Source organism: Chiloscyllium punctatum, chromosome 8 (genome assembly GCF_047496795.1).
Source record: "Chiloscyllium punctatum isolate Juve2018m chromosome 8, sChiPun1.3, whole genome shotgun sequence".
Taxonomy (NCBI): Eukaryota; Metazoa; Chordata; class Chondrichthyes; order Orectolobiformes; family Hemiscylliidae; genus Chiloscyllium; species Chiloscyllium punctatum.
Genome location: NC_092746.1, coordinates 98,826,474 through 98,850,475, shown reverse-complemented (window position 1 = coordinate 98,850,475; position 24,002 = coordinate 98,826,474). Strand labels below are relative to the sequence as shown.

The following is a 24,002-nucleotide window of genomic DNA, read 5'->3' as shown; positions in this document are numbered from 1 at the left end:
TCTGAGTGTAATTCAGGAGACACAACAAAGATTCGTCCCGAGGAAAAAGAAGCATGGTACAGGGAGAACAAGGAAACCATGGCTAACCAGGGAAGTCAGGGACAGCATAAAAGCAAAAGAGAAATCACATAACTTTGGACTGTATCCCAGAGTTCTGAAGGAGATCGCTGAAGACATAGTAGAGGCATTAGTGGTGATCATTCAGGTATCACTGGAATCAGGGAGTGTCCCAGAGGACTGAAATCCTTCTGTTTAAAAAGGAGTACGGCAAAAGATAGGAAATTACAGGTTGATTAAGCTGACCTTGGTCATGGGTAAGATTTTGGAGTCCATTGTGAAGGATGAGATTTCTGAATATTTGAAAGTGTATAGTAAAGTAAGGTAAAGTCAGCTTGGTTTCATTAAGGGGAGGTCATACCTGACAATTTGTTAGAATTCTATGAGGAGATAACCGAGCAGGTTAGACAAAGGAGAGCCAATGAATGGTATCTACTTGGACTTCCAGAAGACCTTTGACAAGGTGCTGCATAGGAAGCTGCTGTAAGATAAAAGCCCATGGTGTTGGAGGCAAGGTACTATCATGGATAGAAGCTTGGCTATCGGGCAGGAAGCAGAGAGTGGGGATAAAAGGATCTTTCTCAGGATGGCAGCCAGAGACTAAAGTGGTGTTTCACCAAGTTCAGTGTTGGAACCACAACTTTTCACTTTATATATTAATGATTAAGGTGAATAACCTAAGGGCATTTTAGTTAACTTTGTAGATGATACAAAGATAGGTGGAGGGACAGCTAGTATTTAGGAGTCAGGGAGACTGCAGAAGGATTTGGACAGGTTAGGAGAGTTGGCAAATAAGTGGCAGATGGAGTACAATGTGAGAAAATGAGAGATCATGCACTTTGATAAGAAAGAATGGAGGCATAAACTACTTTCTAAATGGGGTGAAAATTCAGAAATCTGGAGTGCAAAGAGACTTGGGGGTCCCAGTCCAGCATTCTTTGAAGGTAAACTTGCAGGTTGAGATGGTATTTAGGAAGGCAAATGCAATATTACCATTTATTTCATGGAGACTAGAATATAAAAGCAGGGTTGTACTTCTGAGGCTCTATAAGGCTCTGGTCAGACCACATTTAGAGTTTAGAGCAATTTTGGGCCCCGTATCGCAGGAAGGATATATTGGTCTTCGAGTGAGTCCAGGGGAGGTTCATGAGAATGATCCCAGGAATGAAAGGCTTAACATATGAGGAACATTTGAGGACACTGGGTCCTTACTAGATGGAGCTTAGATGGATGAGGGGTGGATCTAATTAAAACTTACAGAATACTGAAAGGCCTGGAATATTGGGAAGATGTTTCTATTAGCAGGAGAAACTAGGACATGAAGGCACAGCCTTAAAAGTAACAGGAAGACTATTGAGAATGGAGATGTGGAGAAACTTCTTCAACCAGACAGTGGTGCACCTATGGAATGCATTACCACAGAAGGCTGTGGAGGCCAGGTCATAGAGTATATTTAAGACTGAGATAGATAGGTTCTTGATTGTCAAGGGGATCAAAAGTAGGATAAGGTGGAAGAATGGGGTCAAGAAACTTATCAGCCATGATTGAATGGCTGAGCAGACTTGACAGGCTGAATGGCCTAATTTCTGCTCCTATATCTTGTGGTGTGAGGGTCACTTACCTTGTGAATGCTGGGCGGAGGTTCCACTCCTGACAAGCCATCTACAAAAGTGCCAGAAGCAATAGAGATCTGGATGTCTGCTAGATTCTTATTCAGGTGTTCCAGAACTAGTCAAGCTATCATGGTATTCAGGCTCAGGAGTTTATTTCAAGCAATATGTTAAAAATTAAACTGCACAAGATAATTTCAACTATTGAAAAATCTTCAATATAGAACCAAACTCAAAAGAAAAATTATTTAAAAAATGAAATCACTATAGAAATTTAATAATTGCAGAATCCTTCACAATGTATCTCTAACTACTCATTATTCAATATGAACTTGCCGCAACACAATGCAATTCCATCAAAATTAACTAATTATAGAATTCCACAGTTAATATCTCAAAATGTAATTGAGGCCTAGGAGAAGGTTTGAAGCAATTTTCATTTTAAATGAAACATTCGTTCTTTAACAGCCCATCCCATGCCTGAAAGAGAGAATGACCTGCCTACAGTTAAGCATGCTAACATTTCTGTCATACACCTGCTGCAGTATTCCAGTAAGGCTCAAGGTAAGCTTAATAAAGAGCACTTTATTATCCAGTTAGGCACTTTATAGTCTCCAGCTTTGAGTTCAACAGCTTCAGACGAAGATCTCTGTCCTCTACACCTCCCCCCTGCCCCCACACTCACCAAACCCCATCCCACCCCCAACCCCATATTATTCTTCTTTGGAACTGAAGCTGTCTGGAAAAGTGATGTGCTTTATAATTTGCAAAAAAAAAGGGAGGAGAAGCATGTGGAAGAGATGGGAAAGGAGTCTTTATGTACCAATTACCTTACTTGAATAGGAATGCCTTCCACATAGCCGACCTATTTTCAGCTATTAACACCCACTCTTCATCTATACTCTCTATATCTCTATTATCATTAGCAATCCTTTTCCCTTTTGCGCAAAGACACCTTTCCCATCTGCTCCACATGCCCCTCCTTCTTCCCTTTTTTAAGCATAAAACATATCAGTTTTGTAGACAGCTTCAGTTCCAAAGAAGAGTCATATTGAGCTCTAAGTATCATCTCTGTTTTTCTCTTTACAGATCCTGCCAGACCTACTGAGGTTTCTCTAGTGCTTTCTACTTCAACATCGACAACACACCATGGTAAGACAGATATCAAACAACGATGAGTTGAAATATAGAAAGGAGATAGAGGGCTTGGTGACATGGTGCAATGAGAACAACCTCTCTCTCAATGTTGGTTAAACTAAAGAACTTATCACTGACTTCAGCAAGAAGGGAGGAGAACATGGCCCCATCTACATCAACTGAACTGATGTGGAGAGGGTGGGCAGCGTCAAGTTCCCAGGAGTGACATCAACTGGCAACCTGTCCTGGACTTTCCATGTAGATGTGATAGTTGAGAAAGCACAACAACACCTCTTCTTCCTCAGGCGGCTCTGGAAAGTCAGCATGTCCACAAGTCCCCTCACCAACTTATACAGATGCACCATTGAAAGCATACTGCCCCAATGCATATCGGCTTGGTATGGCAACTGCTCTGCCCAGATCAGTAGGAAACTGTAGAAAGTGGTGTATATGGCCCAGACCATCATGGAAGCCAACCTTCCATCCATGGATTCCATTAGGATGGCTCGTTGCTGCAGAAAGGCTGCCAATATCATCAAAAACCCATTGCACCTCAGTAATGCTCTCCTACAACCTCTTCCATCAGGCTGAAGATACAGAAGCTTGAACACACGCACCAGCAGGTTCAAGGACAGCTTCTTCCCTGCCATTATTGGACTGATAAATAAACTCTCTAACTTCAACTAATGCTGATCTTGTTAACGTTGATCTTGCCTTGCACACGCCCTGTGCAAATGTAACTTATATGCTTCTGTCTAGTTTTTTTTTCAGTCTATGATCTGTATGTCCTTGCTTCCTATAATCTGTCTGTACCTCTTGTAAAAAAAAGCTTTCATTGTACTTAGGTACACATGATAATAAATTAATCATAAATCACACTGCACTTTATATTAACACCAAGTTAATATAAATATCTGACGCGGTTTTAGACTACAGTCAAAGGCTTGGATTGCACCTTGTTTCATATTTCATTCAAGTTCATCACTAATGATATAGATTTTAAAGTATAGAAGAAAGAAACATTATGCTTTTTTATTAGTTGAACTCTCCTGTTTTGATCAGATTTGCTGCAGCTGTTTTATATACTCAAGAAAGGCGAATAAGATTACAGTTGAACGTTTAATCAACAAGGTAGCATTTCCAAAAGTACATTGTCTAGTAGTATGTCCTCTATTTGTTGACTCACTCTCTTCCTGACAACAATCTGTTCATAGCCCTGTTGTCACATCTGATCCTGGGATGAGTTTCTGACCTCACATTCGTGCCATCTCAAAGGCTGCCGTGTGCCTCCACCATTGTAATGTCACCAATTTTACATCTGTCTCACTTCATGCGCTGCTGGAATCATCAATCTAGCCTTCATTACCTTTAGGCTTGACTACCCGAACTCTTGGTTGCCATCCTTTACCCTCTTCAAAGTTGAGCTCAACCAAAATTCAGTTACTCTTGTCTTAAGTCTTCAAACAACCACCTGATGTAGGAACAGCGCTCCGAAAGCTAGTGCTTCCAAATAAACCTGTTGTGTGATTTTTAACTTTGTAACTCTTCAAAGATTGTAAGTCTTTAGAACTCCTTGCCACAGACAGCTGTCAGGTAAAGTCCTTGTGTGTATTTAAGGCTGAGATAGATAGATTCTTGATCAGTAGGGGAACCAATGGTTCAGGGGAAAGAGCAGGAAAGTGGTTGTAAGGAATGTCAGATCAGCAATGATCTTATTGAATAGTGGAACAGGATTGAGGCACTGAACGGCCTATTTCTGTTCCTAATTGTTATGGCCTTATAGTTTTAATATCTCCATCCATTAACAATTTTTAATTTAAATTTCTCAGCTTAATTTGAACATTTGACTTTTGTGAATATGTCCCTTTAAAGGAGTTGTCACTTCTTAACTGGTTTAATTAGGTTGAGTAAATTCATTTGCAAAGCAGTGTAAACTAAATTGCTCTAGGCTATAGGACAAAACAACTCCACTGTTGTGTGGGTGTGCGCAGGAGGGTCAGAGCTGGGGGCAGTCTTAGCATATTGGTAGGTAGCACCATGTCATGAAATCCTGATGAAGGGCTTTTGCCAGAAACACCGATTTTCATGCTCCACAGATGCTACCTGACCTGCTGTCCTTTTCCAGCACCGTTCTAATCTTGACCATGTAATAAAAGCCAATCAATTTTGCAACATTCTTTAAGAGGTGATATTCTGTGTAAGGTGCTGGCATAGTTAATTTGGACTATTAAGTACAAAGGACACCATAGTATTGCAGCATGGGTATTCAAACATTACAGGCTGTAGAGAAAAAGGATATCTACCTTAAGAATTTAAAAATCACACATCACCAGGTTATAGTCCAACAGGTTTAATCGGAAGCACTAGCTTTTTGAGTGCTGCTCCTTCATCAGGTGGTTGTGGAGTACACAACTGTGAGACACAGAATTTATAGTCCTCCACATCTATCTGATGAAGGAGCGACACTCCGAAAGCTAGTGCTTCCAATTAAACCTGTTGGACTATAACCTGGTGTTGTGTGATTTTTAACTTTGTACACCCCAGTCCAACACCGGCTCCAAATCATACCTTAAGAATATCAACCCGAGTTAAGAGGAAATACTGGGCTTGCAAATTGTGGAAGCGAAAGGAGAAATATTATTTGAATATTTTTAATTCTTAAAGCAAGAGATAAATCGGACCCTGATGAAATGTTTGATTTTGCTAAAAACTCTCAAATTGGGTTTTCAGGATCAATTAAGAGAGGTTTCTCACAGTTTTGATGTAACTATTTTGCCAGCTCCAAAACTTGTGTTCAATCACTGTTGAACAAACAGCATTGTATATCTGCTAGGACTTCCAGCGTTGCTTCCAAGAATCCTTTCATCATTTCCAGCAATGTGCTGGAAAGCTGACTAAGACGTCTGTTCTAATTGCAGATGAGTGAACTTCTTCAGCTTTTATGTTACAAAGTACAGTCTTATACAACAAGCTGAGCATTTCAAACCAGGGTCAAAAGGACATTATTATTCTATTTATCACAAGTGTCCACCCAGATCCATTCTAGGACAGGGTCAAGTCCATGTTGGCTTGCTGATACATTTCAGTTGCGAGCCAAATGAACTTAACCTGAATCAGCTGAAGCTCGACAATGCAGATTATTGAGTAATTCCTAGAACTGGGAAATTCAATGATGTGTATTGTTATAAACAGAGAAAATATCATACCCAGTTTCGGATGGAAGATAATTTTGATGACGATCTGCAATGTTGTTATATTATTTGCAATGAACTGGGGCTTAATTCTTCAGTAAATATATATCCCAGGGCACCATATTCACTGTCACATTGCCGTCATGTGTTGAGTTATAAGGCATCTGTTTATCAATGCAACAGTCACACGGAGAGCAACAGTACATGCTCAAACAACATTTTGAGACTAAAGTGTGATTACGGAAAGCAGAAAGTATAACAGTCTTAATAATTCTGAATGTTAATTCCAAGAAAGAAAACTCAGCTTCTTTGATACATGCTATTTGCAATGCAACACAATCTGAAAGGATTATAACCATTTAACTATATTAATGGATTCATTTCTGGAGAAGGGTTATAAAGGTCTTTTTGGAATGAAGGGATTTGTTGGAGCCCTCTCCATGGTGACTGACTTTCTAAACTTTTGTGTATTTTTAAATATTTCTACTTAAGTTTGTCTATTGTGGGCTGGTGTACGTAAGGCAGAGGTCTTCTAAAATCCTAATGAGGTATGTCATTTGCCTCTCTGCATTAAATACCCAATTAGCATGGCCAGAAATTCAATTTACAGCATTGTAGTTGTCCTTACTATTTAGTTAAAAATATTGTGGAGAACATTAATTCGTTATAAGAAGCCACATTAGAATAATTTACCCAGAAGGAAAAATAATATGGTTGACTGTTTCTCATGAAATTTCCTGGTTAACCTTCCTTCTGGTCCCTCATCCACTTCCGACCTCTCCGCAAGCTTACATGTAGTTGACAAGTCTTAGGAAGGCCCAACCATCTCTGTCCCAATTAAGGTCTTTGAGGACTAATTATTGAATCCTCAAAGGCTGAACCTTGTTTACAATCACTTTTGAGACTGGTGGGTGGCTTTCAGGCTTGGTTTAAGGGGAAACCTGGCAAGGAAGGGGTGCCTCCCACAAACAATGCCCTTCCACTTTGGGCAGTTGCTCATCACCCCTATAAAGGACACTCATGGACATCCATGGACACTCCCTTAGTTCCTACCTCTCCATCAAGACATCTAAATCCATCTTCCCACCACTGATAGAGTCATCAAGTCATACAGCATGGAAACAGATGCTTCGATCCAACTTGTTCATGCCAGGTTTTCCAAAATAAACTAGTCCCATTGGACTCTAAATATTCCCTATTTATGTACCTGTCCAAATGTCTTTTAAATGTTGTAACTGTACCTGCATCTACCACTTCCTCTGTCAGTTCATTCCACATACAATCCATACTCTGTATGAAAATGTTGCCCCTCAGGTCCCTTTCAAATCTTTCTTCTCTCACTTTAGAATTATGCCCTCTAGTTTTGAATTCCCTACCTAGGCAAAATACCTTTGCTATTCACCTTATTCACCATTTATGATTTTCTAAACCCCCATAAAGCCACCATTCAACTTTCTATGCTCCATGAAAAATCCCAGTCTATCCTTATAACTCAAACCCACCAGTCCCGGTAACATCCTTATAAATCTTTTCTGCATCCTCTCCAATTTAATAATATCCTTTCCATAAAAGGGCAACCAGAACTGTACACAGTATTCCAAAAATGGCCTCACCAATGTCCTGTACAATCTCAACATGACATTCCAACTGCTATATGCAGTGGTCTGTGCAATTAAGGCAAACGTACCAAATGCCTTCTTTACCACCATTTACATATGACACAAGTTTCAAAGAACAATGTCCCTGAACCTCTAGTTCTGTGTGCCTTCCCTATCACTCCCACCATGAGACCTATCCCTGCCGCATTTGTCTGGTTTTGCTTCCCATTTCTGGCCATTGCAACCACTGCCATTGCTGGGACTGATTGGTTGGGTGCTGTAAGCTGGTACTTCCACCTCAGTGAGAGGCAACAGATCCATCTCTGGACAATTCATATGTTTGGCTTTTTGCTACCAATCATAATTAGATTCTCTCTTGCTGAAATAGCCGGTGACAGGCACTTGTGCGGCACAATTGGTCCTTGCTGCTCATTAGCATATGCCTAGATATTGTTCGGGTTTTACTGCATTTGTACATGGACTGCCTCAGAAGCTGAGGACTCACAAATGGTGCTGAACATTATACGGGCATTATTGATCATTCCCTCTTCTGAACTTATACTAGAGGGAAGGTCATTGATAAAACAACTGAAGATGGTTGAGCCAAGGAAACTCTCCTGAGGAACATCTGCAGTGAGATCCTGGAATACTGACTTCCAACAACCATATTATGTTCCTTTTTATATGCTCAACTCCGATCAGCAGAAACAACCACTCCGCACCCCCACACCCCTGCGCCCAATTCCCATTGACTGTAGTATTGCGAGGGCTCCTAATCACCTTGGGCGGTCACCCTTACTTTTAGCCTGAAATTCCATTCTTTTGTCCAAGTTTGATCCAGGACTGTAATGATGGTAGGACTTGAGTAGCCTTGGCAGAACCCAATCTGAGCATCTGTTAACAGATAATTCTAAATATTTTTAGGTAGAACTGTTAATAACCTGTTCCATCACTTTAGAGATGATTGAGAATAATTAGCGGGATGGCAATTGACTGAGCTACACTCATTCAACTGTTTGTGTACTGGACATAGTGGGATAATAAATCCCTATGTTGTAGCTGTACTGGGACAGATTAACAAGTTCTGAAGCACACATCTTCAGTACTATTTCCAGAATATTCTCAAAGTCCACAGTTTTTGCAGTACCTAGTGCTTTCTTGATAGAACTTGGGAGTGAATGGTAACGGCTTTAGACTGATATACGTGGACTTGGGCTCGAGGTGTAGGCAATGTTAGTACATGATAATCAGCAGAATGTTATTTTGCTCATTTTTAAAATGTCTGGTGCAAGAAACATAATGGAATCCAGATTCATACTCCAGGTAATACCTTCCCAATTTATCACTGTGTCGCCACCTCTGTCAGTAGAAGAGGACATACCCAGAGATGGTAGCAATGTCTGGAACATTGTGAGGTGTGATTCCAGTCATGTGACTATGTCAAGCTCTTGTTTAATTTGTCAGTGAGACAGGTCTCCCAATTTTTTTTTGGTAAGAGGTCACTGCAGGGAAGGATCACTGGACCCGAAATGTTAACTCTGGTTTCTCTCCACAGATGCTGCCAGACCTGCTTAGCTTTACCAGCAATTTCTGTTTTTGTTTCTTGCTTCCAGCATCTGCAGCTCTTTCTGTTTTTATTTTAATTCTGAGTTTGCTGTTGTCATTTCTGGTGAATAGGTGAACTTCATTTGTTTTTTGGAATTTTTTATTGGTTGATATAACTTGCATCGATGGCTTGCCAGGCGATTTCAGAGTTAACCATATTGCACAGCCGAAAACAGGGAGCGATCACCGATTTCCTTTCCTAAAAAGCACTAGTGAACCAGGGTTTTCACAACTACTATTGTTGTCATGATCATGATTAAACTTTGAATTCCAGGGATTTTTTTCTCCCCCAGACACAAATGACACCATTTGTTTTGATGTAATTTGAACTTGGGTCCTCAGCACATCGCTGGGGTCAGTGATTATTAGGACTACACCACTGAGGCAGTTGTACATATCTCCTAACTCCTGATCTATTTTAGATAGAGACTCCCTCACTGAAACTATTTTGTTGATGCGACTGCAGTAAATAACACAGGAACTCACTATTTCATTTCACTGTGCCTTGGTGGGTTCATGGGTTTTTCACATTCTATTTTCATCACAGTCATTTGTCTCATTGTGACATTGGCAGCTCTTTGAAGAAGCCTTCTACTTAGACCCATCCTCTAACTCTGCAAAATGTTCCCCTTTAATTTATATATCAAAACAATTACAACCGAATCAGTTTCCCTGGATGTTGTGATTAACAGCCACTTATAGCAATTGCCAGTTTATGATTTGAGTGCTAATCATTCAGTTTCTGCCCCCTTGTCACTGAAGTGGAAATATTTTTACTTTATATCAAGCTCTTATATAAATTTATATGTTTCAATTAAATGTCCCCCCAGTCTTTTCTGCTACAGCGAATATTCTAGATGTGTTTCTCATCATATTGTATTATATTCCCTTGAATCATTTTTCTCAGATTATTTTAGAAATGGGGAAAATTTTATGCCAAAGTTACTAAGCAGTAACCCATTTTGCTACTGTAATATTTCACTTCAGTGTTAGAACAGGACAAAGCCTACAATCCACGAAGGAGAATTTAAACAGGTTTATAAGAACGATCCCGAGGACAAAAGGCTTATTACATGAAAAGCAATTGCGGACTCTGGGTCTGTACTTGATGGTGTTTAGAAGGATAAGGGGTAATCTAATTGACTTATAGCATACTGAGCAACCTGGATAAAGTTGATTTCACTACTAACAGAGTATAGGACCCAAGGACACAACTTCAGGGTGAATAGACAACTCTTCAGAAGATAGAGGAGGAATGTCTTCCACGAGAGGATGGTAAATCAGTGACACTCACTGCTGCAGAGCTGTGGAGGCCAGGTCATTGAGTGCATTTAAGACAGAGATAGAATCTCTTGAATAGTAAGGGGTTCAAGGAATACAGGGGAAAACAGGAAAATGGTGTTGAGAGACATATCAGCGACAACTGAAAGGCAGAGCAAGCTCAATGGGCTGAATTCTACTCCTACGTTTTATGGTATAAACCAGATTTGCTGGTCTCAGCAATACATCATGGATTATCATGGTCCTTTCTCCCCATTACTCTGTAAATCTATCATAATTGCATTATGTAGGAACTGAAAACCAGTTTGCTGAAATGCCGTACAGGTCCTTCTGCTATAACGTGCATGTGGTCAATGCGAATTGGCTGAAATGTGTTGACAAATGGGGACACAGTTTCTAAAGTGCAAACTTCTAAGACAGATGTTGGCATCACCAACACTAAGTGCTATTTTATAGCACGATTTTATCTAGTTCGGTGTCACACAAGAACGCAACCATCGCATTATAGAAGACCTGTGTAAGAAGCAATGAAATTCACAGCCAATTGAATCTAGACTGATTGCTGTCGATAGAATCTCACAGAAGTGAATGTAATCTCTGCCATCATTGAAACATCAGTATGTACAATTAGCCTTCTAAGGCAATGCTGCATCCTGGCCAGATCTGCTTTAGCATAAAGTGAGTTCCTCACCTTATACTGGAAATCGCAGATATAAACGGATCAAGATACAATCCTTCATAATCTGGTGTGCAAGCCATTTAAGCTCTATCACTTTTCATCTGTGGCCCTCAGCAAATACAATGCTTTATATGCCACAATTCCTGGCCTATTCCAATGTAGACTGTTGACTCCAGGTGCAACATAGGGATTTTCCCACACCTCTTGTTCTCCAAAGAGTCACTTGGAGAATGGAGACTGGCATAAACAGCCATAACAAGTTAGAACAACTTGTCTACTACTTGTTTATCACTTCCTGCTAAAGCCATGCCTAACATCTACCAGGAAAACCAGCAATAAATCACTGGATCGCGATGCAGACCAGGCATTCAGCCTATAATCCCACTGAACATGCTGTTGGAGTGTTTCACCAGTTCTCCACCAGGAATACTCGGCTTACCCTCTTCTTTAATATCAAGCTGCAATCTGTAAACCGACGAGGTGACAATCACTAATATGGGGACTCAAGTTAAAACAAAAACAGAAAGGAAAAAGCTTAAGGTATTCAAGTAACTTCAAGACGAGCCGGGACGAAATGAAACAAAAGAGACAGATTCTGATAAGAATTTTCCATTTGTTTTACAATAAAAAATACATTCATACAGAAATATAACAATCTTGCAAAAAACGATTTCAAATAAAACCTTGTAAAAAGATTTCAAATAACAAAATTTTACAAAGAGGTTTGGAGATAAACAGGGCTTTTAAAAAGAAATGTGAAACATCAATAATAAGAACAATTTTTATCGCAAGCCAAAGGTCATATGGTTTCATTAAGGCTCCATTATCCACAGAACAGTACAAGTACTGCTCCTTGGCAAGTTAATAGAAAAATAGTACATGGCCTAACCTTTTCTTCCAGTGACTTCAACTTTTTTTAATGTATATATATTATATACATACGCATATATATATATATTGCATTAAAAAACACGAGCCGATTCAAGTTTTTGTACTTTCTGTCATTGGCATTCTTACTTAGTGGCTTGTTACAACTAGGTAGAGCATAGCATACACATGCAGAGTTTACAAAATGCCATAAGTTGTCTTCAAAAAAAAAAGCAGCTGCCTCATATGGTTTTAGCAAATAAAAAAATGCATAGAAGGGAAGGTGTGTATGTCTCTGCCCTCAAAACCATGTGTTTGTGTAAACATTATACCATCCAACTGCATTCCTCTCCACCACCATACCCCAGTGGGTCTGACAATTTAATCAGCAGCAGTTCCTGATGTTCAAGGATATTTTTTGTGCGATTTTTTTAACAAAGGAAAAAGGCAGTTGATTAAAATTCAGTAAGTGACTCCTGTTAGCCTTCGCGACAGTGAAATACAATGGCATTCTGACCATGTTCACAATTGCGTTTTTACTTGTCTGCTAAAACGCCATCTCAGGCCGTCCACTGATGGGTCAAATTAAGATATTGCACTCTAGACAGCTCAATACCTAATGTGCCGAATCAGCAGGCTAACAAAAGGAAATTAGTGCTTGCAAAAGGCCCCTGTGAGCCACTTTATCTGATTCATCCCATGTTTGAGTCTCTCCAATGTCATTGTTAACCATTATAAATCTTCTGTTTTACTACATTAGGGTTATAAGCAAAAATGCTTTTTCTGAATTAACAGTGCTTTACAGCCAAGCAATTTGTCATGGTCATTTTTTATGCTAGGAGTATGAGGAATGTGTTACCATTAACAGCACATCAATATACTTTTTTTGTAATAAAGAAACATCTTTAATAGATCTTTTTAATACATTATATTCAGTCAAAATAAAAAAATAAAAGAATATTTAATACTTGGGTAGACAAAAATTGGCATTTAGTACTCAGAAGATTAAAGAAAAGTCTTTTTTATTGTTTCCATGTCAAAGACAGAAAGAGGCATAGAGTACAAGATCATGTGATAGGGAGCCTTAATGGAGCCCAAGTCACCCATACCCCTATCTGGTGACCCACATGAGATTGCTACAGTAGAGTAGCAAGGTCACTTTCATAAGGCACCATTATTTCATGTCAACAGTGCATTAACATTTAGAAACCAGAAATTAGTCCTTAGGCATAAATAAAACAAAGACCAAAATTAGCTGCTTAAGTAAATCAGTTGCTAAGCTATAGTGGTATCCAACCAAAAAAAAAAAAGAGTCCAGGCTTCCTTTATGTTATGTAACAATTGCCCAACTAGATTTTTTTTAAACTGCACATAATTGGAATCAAATTGCAGTCCCTAATTACAAAGAATGAAAAGTGTACAATCCCCAGAATCATGCAACACCTTTCTATTTATTATGAAAGTTATAGTTGTGTTATATCCTTAATACACAGCTTATACAATGGATTACAAATTAGCTTTTTTGTAGCAAGTGAACAAGGCTACTCGACACATTGCACATTTATCTGCTGCACCAGACACCAAAAGCTCCTCTCACACGGGAAAGGGGTCAGTCTCCCGTCCAGCACCTTCTTTAAGGCATGGATCAATGGAGACATTTGGCGGTTATCCCATCTCCAGGTTTGTCCCTCTCTCTATTTTCTCTTTCGTTCTCTCGCTCTCTCTCTCACACACACTCATCCAGCCCACTTTAATGCAATCTTACCTCACCACAAGAAAAAATCATTGGTTCCTCATCATACAGTCAACCCAGTCAATGTTCTCAGTACACATGCTCACAGCAGAGGCTCGGCAGCCACTCATACGCTTAGGTACCAGTGTACACATCTGGGAAAGTACCCAAAACACCATGTACCACAGTTACTATGCTGCGACTCACACCAACAGTCTCTGAGAACACCCCGACAAAAAAGGCCCTGGAGGCTACTGGGTAGGGTGCAAAATGGCATGCTTTGGCTGGAGCATACGTTCCTCCTTGTGTGGCAGTTCAATTATGAAGCTGAATCGCCAACCGACCTTTTCTTTGGACACTTTCAGATGTGTCTCTTCATGTGAAGGGCCAAGTGATCTGACCTGGAGAAACACCTGAGGAGGAGGAGGAGAAAGAAAAGAATTACAAACCACCCTCATTTTATTATTGTATAGTTTCTAAAAATGCAAATGAATTGAAATCAAACAAAATGGATGCAAACTTGTAGATGTTCCTACATAACTCAAATGTGTCACTTTAAGAATATCAGTTCAGATTCAGAAACTACCCTCAAGTCAGCAAAAGTGGAACTTTTATGCTCTAGTTTGTAGCTTGCCTCGTTTTACTCTGATACATTTTACTCTGAAGAGCTCAGCACGGCACTTTCCTGATTAAGTCTTTTTTCTTTCAGGTAGCCCATTGTTCCTGCTTCAGTTTCAAGGTGTGCTCAGCTTGTTAGAGATTAGATTAGATTACATTACAGTGTGGAAACAGGCCCTTCGGCCCAACAAGTCCACACTGACCCGCCGAAGCGCAACCCACCCATACCCCTACATTTACCCCTTACCTAACACTACAGGCAATTTAGCATGGCAAATTCACCTGACCTACAGGTCTTTTGACTGTGGGAGGAAACCAGAGCACCCGGAGGAAACCCACGCAGACACGGGGAGATCGTGCAAACTCCACACAGTCAGTCGCTTGAGGCGGGAATTGAACCCGGGTCTCTGGCGCTGTAAGGCAGCAGTGCTAACCACTGTGCCACCGTGCCGCCCACTGCTTATAGCAGTTCCATTCTTAGAATTGTGGTTTTACTTTAAAAGGATTGTTCAAGGTATGCAGGTTTCAGTCTCAGACTGTTTACCACTCCAATTAAATCAGAGTCTACCCTGAAATATGCCTTACAATCATCAGGTGTTCTCTTTCAATGGAGCCAAATAAAAAGTTGCTGACATGTCTCATTTTTATCTCTTATTTGGTCGAGCTGGAGGTTAGAGTCAACATCTAGTGTTGTTCTCACTGAGAAGGTACCTCAGCAGCGAAGGAAAAGATCTACATATTTCACACAATGGCAGACTGTACCAATGCTGTTTGATTGCAGAATTAATGGAAAATCAGTTTCAAATAAAAATAGCATTTTTCAGTAGGAGTCTTTAATTATTCTGGCAATTAAAATGGATCAACCTTCCACATTCGCTGTTTACTGTAAGCTTTGCAGTGTGATTTAAAACGTGATTAAGTTTGCTGCAACAATGCTACCTCGGACATTTACAAACCGTAGTTTGTGATGGTGCTGAGGAGATTGAGCAAACCTGCTACTCAAAGATGGTTATAAAGTGTCAAATCGCTGTTGTGCTATGCAACAAAACTTAGCCCCTTAATGAAGGGGTGCAAAGAGTCAGAGTAGTTTATATGCCTTTACCGGTCACAATGGGCACACTTAAAAGGTTTTGCCCCTGTATGCTTCCTGAAGTGCCTCGTCAGCTCATCACTTCGTGCAAATCTCCATTCACAGCCTTCCCATGAACACCTGTAAGGTTTCTCACCTGTGGAGAGAAAATAAAGGCAGAATATACCACTGAATACATTTTGAATCTGCACAATAAGAAAGGGCATCATTTCCAATAAACAAAATAAGTATTTTTTAAAAAGGGATGATTATGGGAAGGAGGAGAAAAGCGAGAGAAGGGGTGAGAAAGAAAAGGGGGAAGAAAAAGAAACAGAGAGAAGGGGAGAGAAAGCGACAGATGGGGAAGGGAAGAGAGAAGGGGCACGAAAGGGTAGGGGCGAGAGCAAGGGAGGGGGCGAGAGAGAAGGGGGATGAGACAATGGGGGGGGGGCGAGACAAAAGGGGGGACACGAGACAAAGGGGGTGGACAAGAGAAGAGGGGGTGGAAACGGGGAGGGGGGGGAGAAAGAGAAGGGGGAAACAAGAGAAGGGGGGGGAAATGAGAGAAGGGGGGGAAACAAGAGAAATGACATGGTGGCTCTGTGGTTAGCACTGCTGCCTCAAAGGGCCAAGGACCTGGGTTCAAATTCCCGCCTTGGGCAACTGTCTGTGTGGAGTTTGCACATTCGCCCCGTGTCTGGACTGTGTGAGGAAGCTCATACAAAGATGTGCAGGTCAGGTGAATCGACCATGCTAAATTGCCCATGGTGTTACGTGGATCAGTCAGGGGCAAACATTGGGGGTGGGTTTCTCTTTGGAGGGTCGGTGTGAACTTGTTGGGCCAAAGGGCCTGTTTCCACACCGTAGGTAATCTAATCTAATCTAATCCAAAAAAAAAGGGGGGGGGAGGGAAACTAGAGAAAGGTGGGGGAGGAGAGAAAAGGGGGGGGGTAGAGAAAGGGGGATACAGAGAAAGAGGTGGGGGGGGAGGGGGGGGGAGAAAGAGAGACAGAGATGGGGGGGGAGGGAAAGAGAGAGAGAAAAGAAGAAGAGAGCACATGAGAGATGGGGGAGAAAAAAAAAGAGAGAAAGAGAGGGGGTGGGAACTGAAGAGAGGGAGAGAGCCAAAGAGAGAACTGACACTATATTTGCCATTTCACATTTTACTTCAAGAGCTCAAGTAGGGAATCATATTCAAAATGTTATTCACATTTAAGGCCTGATGTTCAAGTTATTTACAGAATGTTAATGAGCATGCCCATTTTATGATTGCTAGGAACATAGTGAAGCATTGGCAACAACAAATTTACTGACAGCTTTCCTTTCTCCAAATGCTAAACAGAGGGCAGTTCTCCTATGGCACTGTGAGAGCCATTGAGAAGTAATTAGATATCTGTATTTTATTTAATCAGCTATGGATTTTTTAAAGCTGACAATTGCATTGCATATTAAGAATGAAGCATTAATTAAACCCATATGCAAGAAACGAAATTATGTCAGGAAAAAAAAATCAATCAGCCTGGAACCATTGGGACTGTGCAGGCTGATGTTATAATTATTTTGGTATTGCTATCTTAAATAATCCTCATTTCAAACTTCCTGTCACCTAAACTTCCTCAGAAATTGGGAATGGAGCATTTAATATCTGTCACAATTTTTCCAAGTATTCAGAATTGTTGGCTCAAATACATTCCCATCTGGACAGAGATTACACAATCCAAAACAGTGATTATTACTTTATTTTGAAGCTCTGAAACTTGGTTTCACTGTTATTGCTCACCTGATGAGAGAGTGGTGCTCCGAAAGCTAGTGCTTGCAAATAAACCTTTTGGACTATAACTTGGTGTTGTGCAATTTTTAACCTTCTATGGATTGTCTAAATTTAGGTTTACGTTAAGTTCAAAGGCAGCTTTCAGACAAATATACCTGTACTGTTTTGATGTTTACCATATGTTTTGTTTTGATGTTTTGGCGACGCAGTGGCACAGTGGATAGCACTGCTGCCTCACAGCGCCAGAGACCCGGGTTCATTTCCCGACTCAGGCGACTGACTGTGTGGAGTTCACACATTCTCCCCGTGTCTGCGTGGGTTTCCTCCTGGTGCTCCGGTTTCCCCCCAAAGTCCAAAGATGTGCCGGTCAGGTGAATTGGCTATGCTAAATTGCCCGTAGTGTTAGGCAAAGGGATAAATGTAGGGGTATGGGTGGGTTGCACTTTGGCGGGTCAGTGTGGACTTGTTGGGCTGAAGGGCCTGTTTCCACACTGTAAGTAATCTAATATCATATAGGTTTATAAAAGGAATAAGATTTTTTGGAATGTACATGACTACCTCACCACTATCAGAAGTCACAATAATTTGATTGGCTCAAACAGGTAAAATTTTTACTATTATTGCTCTCCAGCATGTCAACATTAAGTTAATCCTGCCTAATCTGCCACTGGATACTGGCCAGAATTTGGAACAAAATTAAAAATACTTGATATTGCGAATATGCAACAAACAGAAATGAACAGAGGCAAATTGTGCCTGGATTCCTGTGTATATCTGTGTTGGTCAGATCCTAAGAATATGAATCACTAACAAGGAACAGGGAAAATGTGCTCTGTTCACACATTGTCAACTATTCGCTTGTGGAAATATTAGACAATCCATGTGGCAAAGCAGATAAAGATCATAAACAGATAAAAGGTGTGTGAGAGAATGGGGTTGAGAAATTCAGCAGTCACGATGGAATGGCAGAGTAGACGCGATGGGCTGAATGGCCTAATTTCCACTCCCGTGCCTTATGATCTTATGATTCAAGAAATGTTTTCATACCGTGAAGTTTCTCAAGATTTCTCCCCTCCCACTCCATCCAATTGAAACATGGAAATATACTCTTCTACAGCTAATTTTTAAAAACTGGGCCAGTCCTTAATCAGATGCACAAGTTGCCTCCCCCTCATTGCAGGGAGCATCTGGAGAATGGGCTACCAAATCAGATCAACAGTAGATTTAAGGGCGTTGTTGGATCAAAAACCTGGAACCACCCCCCTATGGGCACTGTGGGTCTACCTACAGCACACACACTGCAGCGATTCAAAAAGGCAGCTTACCACAACCTTCTGAAAGGCAACAAATGCTGACCTAGCCAGTGATGCCTACATCCCAGGGGTAAATAAAAACAATAGAAAAGAATTCTCATTCCTTTTAGCAGCACTCTGTTTGGAGAAAAAACAACATTACCCTACAAATGGCTTGAAAGCTGGTCCAAAATTTAAGTTGACATTTGGCACTTTATTTGGTGGTATGGCTAACACGTTGCCAATATTTTCCTGTTCTCCTTTCCTGGTATTAGATCCCCTAGCTGCCACATTTTATTCATTCTGCACAACCTATGGTGATCCATGACTACGACAAATAATTTGGCAACACCATAACAAGCACCACCTCTGCAATCATTGTGGGTGTTGCAATTGCTGCCAGAGAGTAGTCCTTTTTGTACAGGTCTCAGGCATAAAGTGATGGCCAGATTGGAGTGGACCAGAAGAAAATCAAATCTCATGGCCCATCCACGGATGGCTCAAAAGGATATGCCATGACAACTGTTTTATTCTTTCTCAGCCATCAACCAATTAAAAGACTCTGCAGCAGAAGAGTGCTCTGACAGGCTGCTCAACATTCTTCTGAGTAAGAAGACTGCCAAGTCTAAATGTCAATGGAGGCTGGAATTCAGACGTGGGTCCTTGATAGTCAAAGACTTCAGCAGTACTCCTACTGAACTGGCTCTTGCCATTTAAACACATATACAAAATAAGACAATAAAATATCACGATTAGGCCCTCTTAAGGAAGCTGTGCATTGCTTTAAATTGGTTGGCATCTAACAAACAGATTTAATTCAGAGTTTACAGCAAAGAAATTGCTGAAAAGAATCTAATGAAATCCCTCAACACAAAATAATCATTCTGAGGAAGTGTCACTGGACCCAAAACATTAAATCTGATTTCTCTTCACAGGTGCTGCCAGACCTCCTGAGCTTTTCCAGCAAGTTCAGTTTTTGTTTCTGATTTACCACATCTGCATTTCTTTGGTTTTTACAAAATAATAATTTCTCCCTCTAACCAGCGTAGAAACTGTTGCTCATATAAAGCACACATTCACATCATCCAGCTTTTTTTGCATCAACCACAGAACAGCAGAATTATATGGCACAGATGGGAACCATTTGGTCTATTGTCCTTCTGCTACATCAGTTCTCATCTCTTCTGCTTTCTTATGCAATAGTGTACTAACCTGTGTGAGTACGTTGATGTGCTTTTAGATGTGAACTTTTGGTGTAAACTTTCCTACAGCCATTGAAATCACACCGATGAATCCTTCTCCTGCCATCAGGTGATGCTTCCCCGTTTACAGGACTAGATTTTTCCAACGATTTTGTAGCATTTCCACCACGACTTTTAACTGGTGTACTCAGCTCTGGAATGCTCGCTTGCAGATTGGTCCACAGCTGCGTAGAAGATTCCTTAGTTAGCTCTGGAGACGATGGTGGAGTGGACAGAACCGGAGAGTTTACAGTTTCTGAATTTGCCAGAGCAGTACTTAAGGGATTTGAGGCATAATTTAAAGTGGGCGAGAGCTCCTCTGAACTGTCCAGTGACTCACTGCTTGCGTCGGAGCTTAAGCTGTTGGTCTCAAGGTTTTGGCTCTCCTGGGTCTCCTCTTCCAATAAACCTGCATTCTTCTTGTCAGTTTCATCCTTGTCCCCACAGACCATAATGATCTTACTCAAGATGTCATCCTGTCCATCAAATCTAAACTCAGATGCTGAGACATAAGGCTCACTTTGAAGGTACCGTTCCAACTCTAGACAAGTCTGCAAGGAAGGAATATATGGAGGTTAAAGGGGTCAAATCATTCTCAAAACAAAATCCCTCCCCACATCTCTGTTGTCAATTACTTTGACTGTTCTCTTTTACTTGGCTTTGTATTTTTACTTGTAATAACAGTTTTGTTGTAAGATACTTGTAAATGTTGAAAGACGTATGGGACTTTTTAATTAATGTGATAGGTTTAGATTGTAATTTTTTGAAATATCCATGCAATAATTTCATTTGTTGAAAGCAGCCACAAAACCCACTCAGCTCCAATACGTAATCTATGATATTTCAGTGATAATGACACTTGACGTTTTCAACCATCAATTCAAATTATTGCGCCAAAACGGGGAGGTCCTCTTTTTAGCACCTAACTTGTCACTACGAAGATTTCCCCCATACCTTTAATATACGCGAACTGTCTTTTATGTAATTTTGTTTTTGCTGCATAATTCTGATCCAATGCAAGTGATTAAATTCATCAAACGTTTTTTTTTAAAAAAAGCTTCTGGCGCCTGGCGTAACTGACAACCGAAATCCATATTTAGTCAGAGTGACTTGCAGGCTGTGCGCTGGATTCAAAAGTACAGACGTGCCTGTGAAGCTACCAGAGAACCGCAGCTTCCTGTATGTGTAGAAACGCAACCTTTCAGCTTTTTCAAAGAATTTCGAGCACAGTGTACAGAATGGATTTCAGCAGCAAACAGTCAAACAGAGAGCCCTTGCCCCGGTTCACCTTCATTGTGTGCCGACTAAAATGTCAATTAGAAAAAAAAGTAGGGAAGTGCTCCTCAACAGGATGCAGGATAGGAAATTACTCCGGAATGCTCTTGGGAAGTCCCATAGTGCAGAGTGCAAAACATTTTCCCCTTCTCTCTCCCTCGGTATCTTTAGCCAATAACATTGAGAGAGCTCGCTATGAGTCACTGTACTACAATCCCCAATCCAGAGGATACTTCCTATATGTTTTTACCATCTGCCAAGTTCCTCTCCAACCGAAAAAAATAATACCAGGATGGCGCGAGCAACAATATCCACCCCCAATACTGGCGTTTACCACAAATTGCTTGGCTCAGCATTTAGCAACCGTGCACACACGAACAAATGAATCAATACCGGAAGTTCTTAGGGAAAAAGAAACTAAACATAAATAAAGCTTAATTTGCATTTGAGATTTTGACTTCCAATGAGAGCATACATGGAAAATATTTCCTAATATGATCGTCGCTAAAAGTTGCTACATTCAAATGATTTGATCACCCGATCTTTAACATTAGATTCCCAATCTGTAGTTTATCTGGCGTAATTCATTGTGCATACAAATCCAACTTTAAATTACTGGTTGCTGGGAGGTTGTACAGTACTTAAGACTGGACTTCAAAGCCATCCGACTTGGCTTTTTCTATCTATCAGGACAATTCACGTTCCTCATTTTAGTATTTCACAATACCTGATCCTCACATGCAACTTATGCTCTGTTCAATCTTCAGGGTGAGAAAATTTACTGCAACCTATTGTCCCAGGAAAATATCTTATGAATGTGTTTATATTAATTTCTTCACAAAAAGCGCATATTTTATCGATTGAAAGATTGGGGAACTCGTGTTCAACGCTCCCGTCTGCCCGCCCCCCACCCATAGCTTCCAGTAAACCTATCGGAAACAAGACCGAACTGTTAGGCTGTAGTAGTAAACGTCTCTCAGGGATAAGCGAGGACTAGTTTGGCTTTCCGCCCAAACCCAAATGCCTGAAGGAAACTACTTGGATCGATTTCAATCGCGTACTGAATGTTTCAGCTTCTTTTGAAGAACAGGGGGGTGTGTTTGGGGGGGTGAAGAGACGCAGGCAATTATACAACGCAGGATCTTTAAACAAACCGTCCACACGCATTTCAACTTAGTTCAAATCATTCCTGCTCCTCAGCGAGTATTTGAACTGGGTTTATCTTTTACTATTCTTATGGTAATTGCTGTTATCTCGAGAGAAACATCACAGCAAGTTACTTAAACAGCATTCCTTTCAATTACGTTTGTAAATAACAAGAATAAAAATCACCACGTCTGGCAAGTCTCCTGATTAGGGATTTTATTGTGTTTTTGATAAAACAAAACTGTAATCCAAAAAAATGCAGAAATTGCTAATCGCTCCTGTTAGCGCCGCTCTAACTCTTGCTTGGGAGGTTCGGCGAGTTGACAATAGCCAATACAGCTCTAAAGTTTTTTTTTAAACACTTGGCAATTTGACAGTTATGCAACTGGCAAATTTGAGTCAGAGGACTGGAGTTTGCTACAACTACTCCAATACATATTTACCTCATACAGAACACTATAGCCTAATTCCACCTCCCGATTTACCCCCCTCCCCCAGTCAATAGTACGTTTCAAACACATGCAATAAAATAACATTTGAGTATCAAACACTGTGAAACGGGGTAGACTTCAATTTTCACTGAAAATCACCGCTGGGGAACACAAATGCATGTCATGATGCAGGTCGCACACAAAAAGCAAAATGCTGAGTTTTATTTTGGAGAAAAAAGTAACTATAATATTCACCTGCTGCCAGTATTCTTCAAGTGATGCCAGACCTGAAAAGTAGCCAGTGTCGTGCACAATCTGAAGCTCTTGAAAAATGCTGCATCTCGGTAGAACATCCATACTGTCTGCCTGCGAACTGCAATTGCTGGTATTTCTTTCACAAAACGATTCAATCAAAAAAGCGGAAGGCTTTCCCTCCCCCGAAATACAGTTCAGAGTTATCTCAGCGGAAAAAAAAGGATAAAGAGGTTGGGGGGGTGGGGGGGGGGGAAGGGGAGGGGGGGGGAAGGAGGAGGAAGAAAGACAACACGCAAGGTCAGGAGATATCCCGAAACCAACCCGTCCAAGTCAAGGAGCCTAGTGCAGAACGAGCAGGAGGAGATGAAGTGAGAGGCACCCTTCTCTTACACTCACTCATATAACATGTACACACCGTCAGCGCAGTGCCCCTTCACTTCCCTATTGAGAGCCAGAACCCAGCGAAGCGGAGACAACGCCAGCCCCCCTCTACACTCTGGCCCTCCCACCACAGAGAACGCTCCTCCCCTGCCCTTACCCCCAGCCCACCCCCAACCCTCCAAGACGCCGCCACCACGTGACCACCCCCAGGACGCAGCCGCCCCGCTGCCCCCCCCCCCTTCCACAGAACCCCTCCGTCCCGCAGCCAATCGGGCCGCCCGCGCGCCGCGCCGCGTCCATGAGGTCATGGCGGCCCAATGGGGACGCTCGACGCAAACGGGGCCTCGCCAGGCATTCCGCTCTCCCTCTCAGCGGCGGCGCGCGGCCCGGCGGCGGAATGTCACGGCGCCTCTCATTGGTCTGCGGCCGCCCCGCCCCCCTTCCCCGCTCCCGATTGGTGTTGAGTCAGGCGGGCTATTTTTAGCAGGGTATATAAAGGCGAGAGAGCCGAGCGAGTGGCTCGCTTGTAGCGCTCAGTTGCGTTTCTTTGCAGAGTGGGAGCGCTATGAGCTGGTACTAGAATGGAAACAGAAGCAAAAAAAAGCATCACTAATCTTAGAGACACCAAACTTCAGTCATTGCGAGATCCCCCAAGCTCTCCACTTCATTTATATCTTTTTGTAAAACTCTGCACTTTATATCTTTATTTGCAAACCTTAATATTACAATCATTCTTTGTAAAACTCCGCACTTTATACCTTTCTTT

At 41.3% G+C, this 24,002-nt stretch overlaps 1 protein-coding gene across 1 annotated transcript; it reads right to left on the bottom strand.

Moving 5' to 3' along the window:
- Positions 1-11,751: 11,751 nt before the first annotated feature.
- klf6a (Kruppel like factor 6a) lies at positions 11,752-23,335 on the bottom strand. Its single transcript, XM_072576142.1, has 4 exons — positions 22,856-23,335; positions 19,720-20,299; positions 15,478-15,601; positions 11,752-14,170 (listed from the first exon to the last, which is right to left on the bottom strand). The coding sequence occupies exons 1-4, from the start codon at positions 22,955-22,957 to the stop codon at positions 14,119-14,121; spliced, it is 858 nt and encodes a 285-aa protein (XP_072432243.1). The 5' UTR covers positions 22,958-23,335; the 3' UTR covers positions 11,752-14,118.
- Between the last annotated feature and the right edge of the window lie 667 nt (positions 23,336-24,002).